The sequence below is a fragment of the Geospiza fortis genome, unplaced genomic scaffold (genome assembly GCF_000277835.1).
Source record: "Geospiza fortis unplaced genomic scaffold, GeoFor_1.0 scaffold4, whole genome shotgun sequence".
NCBI lineage: Eukaryota > Metazoa > Chordata > Aves > Passeriformes > Thraupidae > Geospiza > Geospiza fortis.
Window position 1 is genome coordinate 424457 of NW_005054475.1, and position 15958 is coordinate 440414.

The following is a 15958-nucleotide window of genomic DNA, read 5'->3' on the forward strand; positions in this document are numbered from 1 at the left end:
TTTCATGCATTTGGTCACTCACTGCTCCCTGCCCACTCACATTCTGCAGCCTGCTGGGGGCAGAGATATTCTCAGACTCCCATGGGAATTCTCTGTTGGAGTTTTGGAGCCTTGGGGTGACTGATCCCCTTCCAGGCTGACCAGTAACAGCCCTGCTCCCTTGGCAGAATTGCAGTTTGCTCTTCACACACAGAGATCCCTTTGGAGGGAGAGAAAAACCCAGCAGCTTCCCTGAGAAAGGTCTCTTATTTCTCCTCTTTTCCTTCTCTTATTTATCTGATCTGTGTGGAACTCATAGGAATTATTGAAAGGTTGTCATGAAGCCCTTGAACCTGGTAATGCAATTTCAGAATAGGAGAGAGGGTAATTACAGGGCAGCTACTTCCTGGTGGTTGATCCTAGAGAAAATAGAAGAAATATTGTAATGGTTCTTCAAATCTGATCCACTAGATGAGGAAATTGCCCAGTATTCCTCATTTTTTGTGCTGTTACAGTTCTGCTTTCTTACTTCCTGCTTGCTTGGTGCCATTTATCTGTCTTCACTCCTGTAATTAGGAAAAGGTTCATTTCCAGCTCCTTTCCTCTCCTGGAAGCACCTGGGTTTTTGCAGGTGGAATCTTGGAATCTTTCAGTCCCAGCTTTAGGTTGCTGCAGCTGTGGAGCATCAGTGGATGAAACCAGAGCTCTCTGTCCTGCAGAGTTTTCCAGGCAGGGAAGGTTTCAGCAGGGATTTGCCTGTACTTACCCACCTCTCCCTCCTGTCACTCCCTTGCTGTTTATAGGGAATGCTCAGGTGCTGCCAGGTTTGGGGAGCAGCTAAATCTGCAGTCCAGGCATGGATAATGCTACTGGCAGTGCCTTTTCCATCAAGCACAGGACCTGTAGCCAGTGTGGCTGCTGGACATCAAAATCATTGCAGCTGGGCAACACCTAAAGAAGGTGGTGAGGGAAAATACAGAGACAAAACTTGGGAAGATGGACAGTGCAGTTTTATAACTCAGTTTTGCAGTTTATCATTCTCTGGTGTCAGGGAGTTTCTGTACAGCACAGGGAAAGATCTTGAAGTGATCAGTGGGTAGGAGAGAGAATAAATTTGGGTGCTGAAGAACTGGAAAGGATCAAAGGCAGAGAGCAGAGCAGGGAGTGTGGCACTGGCAAATGCACTTGGCTTGTCACAGAAGCTGTTTCTTCCCAGCAGTTACTTTTTTCAGGATTTGGGTTTTAAGAATACTTTTCATAAAGGGAGAGTGGTTCCCTGAGTTCTGCTGGAGCTGCATCTCCAGCAGGGATCACATTGCAGGTGATGTGGTTAGATCTGGTTTCTAGGAGGCTGCCAGTGAAGGGAATTCACACCTTGCAGGATCCCAGGCTCCTCCTGTTCCCTCACCTTACTCAGGCTCTGCTTGGACACCTGCTCATCAGCAGGGTTCATGGAATCATCAAATCCCAGGATGGTTTGGCTTGGAAGGACCTTAAATCCCATCCAGTCCCACCCCCTGCCATGGCCAGGGACAGCTTCCTCTATCCCAGGCTGCTCCAAACCCTGCCCAGCTTGGCCTTGGACACTTCCAGGGATCCAGGGGCAGCCACAGCTGCTCTGGGCAATAATTTTTGATTCCCAGCCTGCAGAGATGCAGATAGAGACTTTGAGGCCAGATCTGAAGTGGCTCTGCTGACCCTGGCATTCAAACTGAGACATTTCTTGAGTGATCCAGCCCACCCAGGAGTGTCACTTTGAGCTCCTTGATGCCATGCAGTGCTCCCTGCTTGCACAGGAACAGTTCCCTCTCTGAGGATGCAGACAGGGAGCCTGCTCTGAGCTGGGCTTTCCAGCTCTCAGCAGGAGGAATGCATCCTTGGAGTTACAAATCAGGCTGTGCTGGGCTGGTTTAATTTGCTTTCTTGGATTTCACCCTTTGCCTGAGATCCAGAGACCTCCTGGTTGGGTTACAGGCACAATCCAGATTTTCATACCCAGTTAGAGGTTAGTTCAGCTGAAGAATAGATCAGATTGTGCCAGAGGCAAGTGCAAGCACTCAGTTCATCCAGCATCCATGCCTGGAAGGGAGAACACCCAGCAGCACCTTACACATTCCCCTGACACCTGATCCATGGGCAGGAGGCAGCTCTGCTCTGCCACCCTGATCTCTGGCGTGGTCTTAAAGCACTTGGTTATTCACTGAGCCACTCTCATTCCACTGAGGAAACCATAATGAACCACACTGGCTGCTAGGAATGTGACCAGCACTGTGGTGTAATTCTGCACTCATCACCGTGGTCGTGCTTTTTGTGTGTTGCAGCATGAGAGGAACATTGCTCATAATTAAATTTTCTGGTTGTGCTTCCAAATAGGTTGCAGTTGACCTCACAAATTGTTTGTATTGGTTAGACTGAATTTCTGTACAAAGGCAGAAAACCCCTGATAAACCAGCAGCAAATCCAGCAGAAAACCTTCCTACTTGTCAGGCAGAGGAGCCCAGGGATGCTCTTGCAGTGCCTCTGTGGTGTCCACAGCCTCTCAGACATGGATGATGTACGTGGCCAATTTGGGGACATGGAAATCAAATAAGAAATGGTGCCTGAATCTGTTGTCTTGATGGAGCATCAGCTTCTGTTCAGTGGCAGTGGAGCCGAGCAAACCCAGCCCTCCCAGAGGGATGCTGGAATTTGTGGCCAGCTGCACCTCTGGCTTTGGTTGTGTGTCCTGAGCTGACCTTGTGCCTCTGCTTTGTGTCCTTGCTGCCCCAGGAACGCCCTTCTACCCCAGCCAGCCCGTGTACCAGTCTGCACCCATCATTGTGCCTACGCAGCAGCAGCAGCCGCCGCCTGCCAAGAGAGAGAAGAAAACGGTGAGTGGGGCACTCAGCCCTGGGGGGGAGCTGCCAGACCATGAATAATGTTCTTTACCTTCACTGGAGGCCCTGGCACAGGGTGCCCAGAGCAGCTCTGGCTGCCCCTGGATCCCTGGAAGTGTCCAAGGCCAGGCTGCACATTGGGGATTGGAGCAGCCTGGGGCAGTGGAAGATGTTCCTGCCCATGCTCTAAGATGAGCTTTAAGGTCTCTCCCACCCCAAACCCATCATTTTGTGATTCCCAAAGAGATTAAGTGTATTTAAACATTGCACTATGCTGTTTTCCATTTTTCTATGGGTGCTGTCCACTCTGAGCTTGTGACATCTCAGCCAGTCAAAAAGGAAAATAATTTTGTTTATTGAAAAAGCAGCATGGTCTCCCCAAGCCTGCAGTCCTCACCTGTGCTCCTAAAAAGCCAGGTGGGAATGAGTGAACTCAGCAGTTTGGGAGAATGTTTGGAATTGGTTCAAAGTGACAAATCAGAAATTATTGAATATTATGCCTTGAAAAAGGTGGAAAACCAGGAGGTCATGGATGTATTTGCAGGCTTGAAAGAACCTGACCACGTTATCAAAGTGGATATGGGTTTGGAGAGCACATTCCCTCTCTTTCTAGTTCATTGAGGGGAATCTGAGAGAGGCAGATGAATGGAATTTAAACCCATCTACAGGCGGGGAACAGTGGAGGTGTGTGGGGTGAATGTGAGGTTTAACCAGGAAAAGATGATGTGGGCTTGAACTTGTGAATGAATCGTTTGTAAAGGACTGAAAAGGAAATTACAGCAGTGTTTGTGTGAGAGTGTTTTGGAAACATTAAAAGAACAGTTTCCTGGGGGTAGAAAAGAAAAAAAGGACTTAGACATGTCTCAAAATGCAGAATATTTGCATCTTTGGAGTTTTGAGGGTGATCTGGGGTGACACTTGGTTTGGGAGACCGGAAGAACTGAACAATGTGTGAGCTGTGCCTGCAGGAAAGGCCTTTTTGGTGGCTGCTCTCAGCAGCTTTTTTGTCACCTCTTCAGTCCCCAGGAGTCTCTTTTCAGCATCCCAAACACGACATGCCCAGATCCCTGATGCCATTGAAATGCAGAGCTGATCAGACACGCTCAGCTGGGATTAAGGCAGTTCCATGCCAGCCAGGCTGAGTTCTTTGAGGCAGAAAAGGGATTTTAAATGCCCAAGATGCTTCTCTCTGAATGTGCTGTTTCAGTTTGGTAATTGGTGTTGCAACTGGAGAAATGAGAAAAATTAAATGCATTAATGTGCACATGCCCACATCCACCATGAATTGAGTATTTGAGTACTACAAATTTCCCTTGCAGGCAGGGAAATCTTATTTCTAATACCATTGACTCTCTGTCAGGTGGAGGAGAGGGCCAACTCTCAGGTCCTTGTTGCTGTAGTTAATGAAATATTTTACCAAAAAATACATTTTTGCTAAAATAATACATTTATCCTTCTTTTATCTATAATAAGAGAAGCCCAGACTCAACACCCTGAGTGCAGTGTGTGTGTTTGTGTGTTCACAAACAGAGTGAAGCCACCATTCACCAAACTGAGTTTGACAAGTCACAAAGCCCTTCTGCAGATTTTATAGCCCAGAATCCCAGAAGGGCTTGGAAGGACCTGCAGGACCATTCCCACCCCCTGCCATGGGATAATTAATTAAAGGGTGGTTTCCAGCAGAACCCCTGCCCTGGGAGGGGTGATGGCGTTTCTTGGTTTGCTTGGAGTTGTTTGCTTGGATTTCTGCATGGAATTAATCTCAAGTTCAGCCAAGAGCTTTGGAGAAGGTGGGCAGGTACACAGAATTCTGTCTTTAGAGTTATCAGATTCTACTGGAGATGAAAAGCTGTTTCACATTATCCCAGACACGCTGGCTCTTCCCCCTGGTCAGGGACATGGATTGGCTCAAGTGTCAGTTGAGGATTCAGTGAATGTTCTGGAGTGGTTTATTTTGGAAAATATTTTTTTTTCCCATTTTGGTGCTGTGAAGAGACTCAAAAATCCCATTCCTTTCCTAAATGCTGCGGAGTTCTAAGGACTTGAGTTTGTTCTTTCAGTTTCCCTTTCCTCCACTCAGTGTTTTTGTTTGATTCCCTCTGTTTTGGTGGAACTTGGGACTCATTTGCTTTCCCCCTTTCCCAGAAGTGGGCTGGCAAGGTCAGGGAGTTTCCTGTCAGGGTAAAAAACAGCCTTTTCTCCATTCTTGCCCTTTCCACTACTGAGCAAGCTTAGCTTGTACCTAAACTGTCTCCCAGTTGTTCTCAGTTGCAGGAAACTCACGTTCCAGCAGCAGAGCCTGTATTTTGCATTACAGGGTGCACATATTTAGACTGAACTTGGTGTGGTTGATGATTCAATTAGATTTTGATTAAATTAGGTGTTGATGAAGGGATGACATGCCATGCATTCCAAGGCACATCCCAGTGTTGCTGCTGAGCACCAGCTCATCCCAGAGCATCTCCTGCTGGCTGTGGTGGGAGCTTGTGCTGCCCTCGCTGCTCTCCACCAGGACAGCAGTGACAGGAACACTTGTGGGAATTATTCCTTTGTTCTTATTGCAATTCTTTCAATCCTGCAGATCCGAATCCGGGATCCAAACCAGGGAGGCAAAGACATAACAGAAGAAATCATGTCTGGAGGGGGCAGCAGGAACCCCACCCCCCCCATCGTCAGACCCACCTCCACCCCGACTCCACCTCAGGTAGGGAAGGGCTCTGCTCCTCCCCTGGGCCCTCTGCCTTGCTGTGCCCCTCCCTCACACCTCCAGCCACACCTCTGACCATCCCAGAGACCTGGATGCTCCCAAATAATCAATGTTCTTCAGCCATGATGTTTTCTCAAGTTGGGTCATTCTTAGCAGTCCATAGCTTGTTGATGTGGAGTCCCAGTGCTGCTGTACTTTCCCGTCCCTGATTTTCTATCAGCAGTAGATTTTCAGAGCTTTTTAGTGTTAAAGGAGGAGCCAAAATATCTGTGGGAAAGGAGGTGTCTTTGTGCACCTGAGGAAAGTCCATGTCACACAGTGATTGATTACAGACCTCCAATTGCATCTCTGTTCTTTCTGCCTTTGTGCAGCTGTTTTAGAGTCACCAGAAGATCTGGAGCTCAGGAATTTTCTCACAGAACTGTAATAAGTTATCACACATTTGTTCTCTAGGTGTTCAAACTTAAACACCCATTTTGCTGGTGAGAGAAAAATTATAAATATTCCAAATCATTTTCTGTAGATCTTAAATCCCTTCTTGTCATACACCTTTGAGTCTGATCCCTTTAACTCCCTGGTTAGAGGTCAGGAAGGTTCTCCAGCTGAAGGCTGGGCTGTGGAGCAGAACTGGTGCTGGGATGTGATTTCTTCTTCTTCCACCTTCTTCCCTGGTCGATGTCACCAGCTTTTGGCAGTTTTTAAGGTGAAACTGATTTTCCTGAGCTCAAACCTTCCTTTCCTCTCTGTGTGGGAGTAGATTTTCTGCTGAAAGTCCTGTGCAGGAGCACAGGAGCTCCTGTGGGAGCTGGGGATTCCAGGGAGATGTAACTGAGGTGAAGTGAGAGACATCCCTGGAGATCCCTCCCTGGGACCAGCAGGGTTTCAGCTTTCCCAGCTCAGCCCAATCCTTGTGTCTCTGGAGGCACCACCTTGTGCTTTGTCACTGGTTTTCTCCTCTGCTCCCCACCCAGGACGAGCAGCAGCAAGGCACCAGGTAAACTTCTTTCCATCGGAGATGCCAAACATAGGAATCTTGGTGAGATCATCTCCCCATTTCTTCTTCCTACCCAACCTTCCCTGTTGGAAGTGGGAAGAGTTGGAGCCAGCCAGGATTTCCCGTGGTATTCCTGCACAGTGCAGTGAATCCAGGCACTTACCTGATCATTCTTACATTCTGAAATCTATTTTAAGGCACTACAATTAAGTCAAACAGAAGGAAATAAATGTGTTTCAAGAGGAGGTTACTAGGCCTGAATTCTGATCAGCTGTAATTTAGATGCAGGGCACAGCAGTGATGTCCAATCATCTCCTTCAAGGTATGCAAATATTCCATTGTTTAATATCCAGCCTTCCTTTTGATTAGGTGCTTAGAACCACTTTTGGTAATCACAGAAGAGCTCTGAAATTGGACTCACCAGAATAAGTTCATTAGTGTAACATAACTGAAAATTTAAGCCCACTTAAGCCAGGAAATTCAACATTATTGTCCCAACAGCTTCTCTAAATCAAGTCTTGGGAACCCATTTAATATCTTGGGTGAAATTAAATAGTGCCTTAATAACTCTGCTCAGGAATTGCACTGCTGGGGGTGGTACTGTTTTGAACAGGCTCCAGTCAGTAAATTCTCAATATTCAGCCATAACTTTGGAGATGCTCCTGACTTAGAGCAGCTCCTGGGACAGTGCAGGGGGAGCAGAGCTGCTGTTGTTTGTACAACCCCCTGGACAAAACCCTGCTCACCCCAAATCCTGCTGACCTCCCTGGACCAAACCCTGCTCACCCAAACCCTGCTCACCCAAACCCTGCTCACCCCAAACCCTGCTCACCCCCTGGATCAAACACTTCTCACCCCAAACCCTGCTTACCCCCTGAACCAAACCCTGCTCACCCCCTGGCCCAAACCCTGCTCACCCCCTGGCCCAAACCCTGCTCACCCCCTGGCCCAAACCCTGCTCACCCCAAATCCTGCTCACGCCAAACCCTGCTCCCCCCTGAACCAAACCCTGCTCACCAGGGTGCTCATGGAGATTTCACTGCCTGAGCACTCAAAATGTGAATGTGCAGCCTCAGGGTTTGACAAGGCAGCATCAAAGTGACTCCCAGCCCAATGAGATTTTTAGAATTATAGCAAATTCTAATAAAACTGCTTTGTCTGAATCTGCTATCTCATGATTTAAATGGCACAAACGCAGAGGAAGAAACATCCTCAGGAAGTGCTGGAGACCACTCCCTGTCCCAAATTCTGCATTTGAAAAAGAAACCCTTTTGTAATAATAGTTTCCAAATTTTTTCTTTAGATTTGAATTACTCTATTAACAGACTCAAATAAACCAAAAGTTAGCTAACACAAGCCCAAAGCACCCTCTTCTCTCAGTAGACTAAGTGCTGAACATCAAAAAATTGTTGCAACTGTGCTTAACATCAAAAAGTTACTGGAATTGTGCAGAAGATGAGCATTGCTGCCAGGATGAGCTGCGTGGTTTGAGCCCCTTCCTGTACCTTTTACTGACCAAAAAGTGCTTTGGGTGGAGTTTCCCAGTGCCTCTGCAGTGTATTTTAATTGGTTTTGTGCAAGTGCTTTAAAGCTCCTGCAAGAGAAGCTGGAGGTACATGGAGATATGATTTATCCATTTCTAGCCAGACACTATTTTCACTCTGGTTTTTGCTGGGAAGAGAAAGAAAACCCAGGGCCAGAATCTGATTATGGTGTTGCCTCAGCATTGGCTTCCACAGAGGATCACTTTTTAAAGAGTGACTGCTCTTATTTTCCTGGCCAAATTCTTCCAAGTCTCAGTGAGTTTGTCAGAGTTGTGTCTGCTCAGTGTCCAGGGGTAAAATAACCCAGAGCAACCCTTGGAGCATCATAAATCGGGGGAGCAATTTTCAGTGGGATTTTTTGCTTAAAAACTCTCTAAATGCTCCATTTTGCAGCTGCAAGGCTCAGTGCATAAGGACCATTTACTCATTTGGAATATCATTCCTACAAAATAAATGCTTTCCACATTTCTTAAGGAAATACTTCTCCTGACCCAAGAAGTTTCAGGCCTCACAGGTTTCTTCTTCACTGCTCTGCTTAGGTTGGTTCTTATCACAGTTTCCTTTCTCCACACTGATTTCATCCATAAATTTTCTTATAAAAGGAAAGTCCTGATCACTGAGGGTGAGGGGAAAATGTTCTTGAAACCTGCTCATTTGTAAAGCTGGGTTTTCTTTGGCTTCTTCCCTTTGGCTGGAGGCTGGGCTGCAGTTCTTCATTCATTCTCCAGTCAATCTGTCAGGCTCATTCCTGAAAGAGGAGCAATCCCAAAGAAAACTTCAACCCTTCACCCCCACTTAAATCTTCATTCTTATTTTTCCAGATGTGCTTTTTCCTGGTCTTCCTGAAATGGTGAAAAATAATGTCTTGGAGAGATTTCCCTCTACCCTGCACTGTTCAGATGCAATAGGCAAAAAGCTGGAGGTGGGAGGAAAAAACAGAGTCCCAGGAAGAGAAGCAGGTTGCCCCAGAGCATTTCCTTTTATAGGGCAAGAAGTTTTGCATGGATTTCTGAGAGCCTGTCTGCATTCAGGGGCGATTAAAAAGTCCTTTTCCTGTAGCTGTGCAGAGAAGTTCATGGATGTGGAACTGGGTGAGAGCAGGGAGCTGCCTGGCTTTCCACTTGGGATTAGGAAATTAAAATTTAGCCCCATTTTCTTCTGTGCCTGGTCCCCAATGTGTATTTAAAGGGATTTTGTGACCAGCTGCCTTGCCCTGTCTGTGGTCACTCCAGCAGCTGCCTCACCTTTGAGTCTGGGGCACAAACTTGGTCTTCCTTAAATTCTGAGACTAAATACAAAGGATTTTAGCAAACTTCCTGGAGCACAGGTGAGTGTTTGATGGGAGATCATTGAAATATGTGTGTCTACCACAGGCTGGGGCTCCTTCAGTTCTTTGCAGGCCTTTTGGATTTATTCTTCCATACAGAAATCCCAGTCCATGTTCTTTGGGAATCTGCTCCTCCTGCTCTCGCTCAGATTGCTGCCCAGCTGGTTTTGTTCTCCCCTTGCCCTGCAGGTCCCACCCCCAGGCTGCTTGCAGGGGCTGCTGGGGGATGTTTTTCATCCCAGCACTGCCAGGCTGGGATGATTTTCCCCCTGGGATCAGGAGTGCTGTGTGTGCAGACACATCTGTCCACTGTTCATCCTGTCCTGCACACATCAGCCATGATAAGTACACAGAGGAGTGAATCAATAGATCTGAATCTCTCAGGGGGTGGAAATAATGGAGCAGTGGAGAAAGGAGTCAAGTCCCAAAGGTGAACTGAAGTCACAGAGGGATGCAGGATCCCTGGTGTGTGTCTTGCATGGAGGAGCTCCTGGAGAGGTGTTGGGAGGGCAGAGCACATTGACACCAGTGCTGTGCTGTCCCTTCCTTGCTGTTCTTAGCAGGGAGCATCTCCTTCCCCTTTTCCTGCTGCCTTTCCCTCCCTTTCCCATGAACTTTTTGGATTTATCCAATTGACCTGTGTACCTTTTCTCTTATTTTTTCTCTTTGTTCTCCCCACCTTTGGTTTCTCCTCTCCATCCCCCCCTGGCTCACCTGTCCCTTGCCTTTGCTGCCTGTTTTGTGTTCCCAGGTTCATGGTGTTGTCCCTGTCCCCCAGCAGGTGCCCAGCCAGGTCCCTGAGCCCGTTCCCACAGCGTTGGGAGCCCTGGAGAGCTCCCACCCCTCCGGCAGCACCGCAGCCCCCGCCTCCAAACAAGGTCAGTTCATGGAGATTTCCTCCCTCACTATTTTCAATCATTTATTTTTTCCCCCTCCTTTCTTGTTTTAGTTGGAATATTTTTGGCAGGGAGACCAGCAGGCAGCAGAAATAGGAGGGGAGGAACGTCTCTTCCTCCAGTGGAACATTTTAAGTGTGTTGCTAAGGCAATTAATTGGAATTTGCTAATGTGGAACTGGTTAAAAATAATTGTCTTCAATCTTCTGTGTCCTAAATGTTGTCTCAGAGCACACAGAAGGAAGAAACTCCTCTCACCCAAGTGCCATCCTCCAGAACCCAGCGTGTTGTCAGGGAAACGCTTTAGCCAGAGAGGCTTTGGATCATTTGGATAATTAGCCACAGCAGTGGCACGGATCCAGAGGATCATATGGCTTCCCCAGAGCTGCCTGTGTGTCCAGTCCTGTAGGAATGGGCAACATTAACTAAGAAAAAAACCCATTCGTGTGCCAAGTGCCTCATAAAGCCCATAGCAGATTTTGCTGACTTTGGTAAAAATGGCACAGATGGAAAGAGTTTCTGAAAATTCCATTTCCTTGGACAAGGCTCTCAGGCACAGGATGGGATCCTTGGGGTCCCTGCACAGGGCCAAGTGTTGGACTCCATGATCCCAATGGGTCCCTGCCAGCTCAGGATATCCCATAATATACATTGGAAGGGAGATTTTTTAAGCTGTTCAAGGAAATTGTCCCAGGAGGGACAGAGCAGGCCCAGGCTGTTCCCACACTGGAATTTGCAGCCATTGGAAGCTGCAGTTCCTGATGTGTGGCAGCAGGATGGCAGAGCTGCCACCACTGTCCTCTTCCCAGTGTCACCCATGGCATCACAGCCACCCAGGCTCTGCTGGAGCACCACGTGCAGGGATGACATGGGGTGCTGGGATTTTTATTTCTGAATATCCAGAGTATCATGGAGTGCTGGGATTTTTATTTCAGAGCATCCAGAGTATCATGGAGTGCTGGGATTTTTATATAAAAGTATCCAGAGTATCATGGAGTGCTGGGATTTTTATTTCAAGGTGTCCAGAGTATCATGGAGTGCTGGGATTTTTATTTCAGAGTATCATGGGGTGCTGGGATTTTTATTTCAGAGTCACAGAATCACCAAAGTTGGAAAAGCCTTCCCAGATCTTGGAGTCCAACCCAGCACTGCTGTGTTCAGTACTAACCATGTCCCAGGTGTCACATCCACGTATTTTTTTAACACTTTCAGGGATAGTGACTCCACCACTGCCCAGGTCAGTGCCTGGCCACCCTTTCCATGAAGGCATTTTCCTAAAATCCAACCTGAACCACGCCTGGCACAACCTGAGGCCGTTTCCTCTTGTCCCGTTGAATATTCCCTGGGAGAGGTTTGCTAGAGGAAAACCAAGCCCCAGAGGAGCACAGCCCTAGAAAAGGGGACAAACCAACATTTCTGGTGCTACAGATGCCCTGATCCCAGCACTGTCCCTGCTGGGAAGCCAAGGTTGGTGTCCCTGGAGCTGCTCTTACAGCCACAGCGTGGACATCAGGGTCTCCCTCTTCCAGTGCTGTGCCTCTAAACTGCTGCAGTGCCTATAAATTGGTTGTAAAAGATTGAAAAAGGACCTTTTGGGGCTGGGCTGACCCCATCTCTCACTTACAGGCAGTCTGTGGCTCTGTCAGGATGTTGGTGCAAACGTTCAATGTCCCCAGTGTCACCTGACCAAGGCATGGGTGGCTCTGATGTCCTTTGGCTCTGCTGAGGCTGCGCTGCCCAAGCTCCCCTGCCTGGTTGGTGCTGCCCAGCTCTGGCACAGCTGCTCTTCCTGTCCCTGTCCCCTCTGCCAACATTTCCCAGTCCCTCTTGCTGCCAGGGACATCCTCTGAGCACACCATGTGGTCACCTGGTGGCACTGGTGACAGCTGAGGTGCCTCTGCCCTGGGGACAGAGCTGGGGCTGAGCTGTAAAGCCATGGAGTCACATCTCCTGCCAGAAGGGTCCTGTCAGGATCACCAAGTCCAACCCCCTGCTTCTCACAGGACCACCCACCCCTAAATCATATGACCAGGAGCTCCTGGAACGGTGGTCTCTGAAAATCCAGCACTTTCCGTCACAGTATTTCATCTCTGTGTATGAAAATGTGGATTGCCACATTCGGGTCTCATCCCTCTTCTCTCTCTCTTTAACTTAATCCCTTTGTAGGCAGCTGTGAGTAAACTGGAAGTAAGTGTGTTTGCTTAGTTACACAGCTCTGACAGTGCTGGTTTAAACATAAAGCAGGGCTTGACTGGGGTTTAACACTGAGGGGCTGAGCTTCCCTGTGTTTATCTCTGTTCCATCCCAGAAAGAGTCAAACATTTGTTCCAGTCCAAAAATTGCTAAAGAGCACATTTATGTAAGCACTGCAGGGAAAGCCCTGGAATAACACCCAGCCATGGCTGGGGGGGCAGAGCAGTGTAGGGGTTGGTGTCAGTAATTAACAGAGCCCGTTAATAATATTTTAACTGAACTAATGACTTTTGGGGGGCACATCTGTTCAGAAATACATGCCATGGTATCAAAATGATGTTTCACTTTGATGTTGGGGGATTTTTGCTTCCAAACCAAAAGCAGTGACAGAGAGGGCTGCGTGGCTGAAGTGCTCATTCAAACCAGTGCTGTTGTTTCTCCAAAGTCCCCTCAGCCCTGTCCATCCTCATACTGGATCTCCTCATGCCCTTCCTCTCCTGTGCCCTCCTGTGTTGGCAGCTGTTGAAGTTTGGAATCAGGCTTTCATTGTGATTCTGTCACAGCCAGGGCTGCTTGTGCAGCTGTCTCCAACAGTGAGCAGCATCTGGCAGCATCTGGCTGGTGTGCTGGGCTCAGGGTCAGGATCAGGGTCAGGATCAGAGCTGTGTGCTGTGCCAGCAGACCAGGACTTGCATTCCCTGCTGGCTTGGTCTGCAACTCATTCCCGAGGCTGGATTTGGGATTGCCTTATTTAAATCTGTGGTTGGGTTCTTTTAAAGACAAGCCTTTGGCATTTTGCAGAATCCCAGATTGGTTTGGGTTGGAGGGACCTTAAAGGTCCTTCCATTCTGACCCCACTGCCATGGCAGGGACACTTCCAGTGGACCGGGTGTAGGAATTGTTACTATTATACATTGAAGAATCACCTTGTTTAGGTGCAAGTTCTGTTCCTGGAGATGCCCCTGGTGTGTCCATACCAGCCAGGCTGACAGAGGGGAGGATGCTGCTGCAGAATCCAGGTCAGGCCAGTGGCTGCAGGCCAGGCTGGTGCAGGAGCTGCAGTGGGATAGAACTGCATGGAATCAGAGCTGCCCACATTTTTTCCACTTGCAGAGGTTCAAGGGGATGTTTGGAGTAGTATTGTCTTCTATTTAAACCTCTTTCCAAATCTTGCAATGTATCAGACATGGAGAATGTACAACATGGTTTGTGGAAAACAGATGAATGTCAGACCCTGGAGTCTGGAAAGCTCCAAAGCCCATGTGCTGACACTGAGTCAGTCCTGGTGCCACCTCGTGAGTGTTTGCATCAGGACAAAAGATGGAAAAATGGCAGAGAGCCCAGCAGTTATTGTCAGATAAACACCACAGAGCAGGAACAAATTCCTGTATGCAGTAAACTCTTCCTTGTGCACTGCCCTGGCCAGTCTGTGCCACTGGGACCACCCAACAGCCCAACAGTGGCTCTTCCATGAAGCAGGCAGGGGGATCTGTCCCACTGGGTATGTGAAAGAATCTTTAAGGAAAAATAATTTTGCAAAAATTGTAATTTATCAGGAAATTAAAAAAAAAATCTCTTGATATTTCCCCTAGAACAGCCAGCACTTCCTGTAAATACTTTCTAAATATAACATGAGGAATGATCTCAGCGTATTTAGGAAGAAGGATTTGATCCAGTTGGGATGAATTGTGTTGATTTTTGTTTCCCCTCCCCAACTGTGAATTGTTCACGTGACTCTCTGTAACAGTTGGCAGGGCTGAGTCCTCCTCTGTCAGGACTTGGAGATTTCTTCTCTGGGATGGGGGTTCAAGTTCAGATTTGCTTTTCATTAGCCAAATCTGCTCCTCATTCTCTGAAATCCCTCCTCAAATCACTTTCCTCTGGGATTTTGCACGCACAACCTGTATCCATGACAAGAACATTGGCCAGACAAGGTGTGGTTTGAAGGAAGGGATTTAAACCTCTGGTTTCAAATGCAGCTGTGGATTTGTGCTGGTTTTATCTCCCAGTGTTATTTCCTTAACATTTCAAATGCATTTGGTTGGTTTTTTTTTTTTTTGAGCATTCTCCTTTGACTCGGGGAGAGAATATCCAGGCAGTTGTTTACAGCGAGCTGTAAATGTCAGGAATGCTCCTGGAGTTCCTGCAAAGGATGTTCCAGAAATCAGAGGTGACGTGTTTTCTTTCTCCAAACCACTTCCTGCCTCCTTTTTCTTCCACGGAGCCTCCAGAATCAAAATCAGCTGTTGGGATACTTTTTCCCATCTCTTTCCTCACTTGTCATCCTCCTCCAAAGCCACGTCCCTGGGTGCCTCATTAGGTTGATAAACTACTGCTTTGGCCATGGGCCTCTGGAATGCTGCTGGGGCTGCTGACGGCTGCAGGCAGAGCTCACTTTTGCTCCAGCTATTCCTAAAGGTGGGATTTGAAGCTCCAGGCCATTTCAAAGGGGTTCTCCTTCAAAAACCCTTTGGTTCTCCTTCAAAAACCCTTTCCCTTCTGCTGAGCTGTTGAATAAGCTCCAAATAGAAATCCAGCAGAGCCAAACTTGTTCTATTCTACCTGAATTTTGATGACTTGCAGTTAGTTGTGGCCTCTGACTTCCTAATCTGAAGAGCAGGTTTGTGCCTCTGGCTTCTCCAGAATTATTTTTGCTGGTGTAACCATGTCTTGAAGGAGTCCAGTGTTCCTGCAAGATCCTAAACAATAATGGCTCATAGTTTTGTAGCAAAGGAGTGGGAAGCAGCAGAGCTTTGGGAACTGTGTGATGGTCATGGCAGGGATGGGATCACCAGGTCTGCTGCTAATCATGGGATAAGTGCAGGGACTTCTTTCTGCACAAGATTTGGGGGGTTGTGTTGATAAATTTCTTCCAAACATCTAATCTAAATCTCTCCTCTTTCAGTTTAACCCATTCCCCATTGTCCTGGAAGGTTTTGTCCATGTAAAAAGTTGCCTCCTTGCTTTATAAGTCCCCTTTAGGCACTGGAAGGCTGCAGTGAGTCTCTCCAGATCCTTCTCTTCTCAGGATGGCAGAGGTTGTGTTTTCAAATTTAGATTCCCAGTGAGGTGCAGGGGCCTCTGGTGTCTTCCTCAGAGCTCCTTGGCAGAATGCAGGAACGGGAGCCAAGGCACCAGGCAGGAACATGGAGTTGCCTTGCTGTTGATAATGGGTTTTTTTCTCCTTTCCCAGAAGAGAAGCCAAAACCAGATCCAGTATTAAAAGCACCTTCTCCAGTCCTCAGACCAGAACCTGCTGGGGAGAAGAAAGATCAAGCTGGGCAGACGGCCGAGGTGCCCCCCTCAGTGGAAGCCCCAGCAGAAGTTCCTCGTGCTCCATCCCCGGCCCCGGCCGCTCCGGTCCCCGCTGTCCCCGCGGCCGCCGCCGCTGTCCCCGCGCCCCGCAGAGCCCAGCCCGCGGCCGCGCCGGAGGACCAAAGTGA

General features: G+C 48.0%; 1 protein-coding gene across 1 annotated transcript in view; it reads left to right on the forward strand.

The window, feature by feature from the left end:
• The window catches only part of EIF4G3 (eukaryotic translation initiation factor 4 gamma 3), a 96740-nt gene that overhangs the window by 35082 nt on the left and 45700 nt on the right, over positions 1-15958 (forward strand). Inside the window, exons 7-9 of the mRNA XM_031062990.1 lie at positions 2749-2849; positions 5437-5559; positions 10206-10305. Of these exons, the coding sequence (XP_030918850.1) occupies positions 2749-2849; positions 5437-5559; positions 10206-10305 (324 nt within the window). The remainder of the gene's footprint in view (positions 1-2748; positions 2850-5436; positions 5560-10205; positions 10306-15958) is intronic.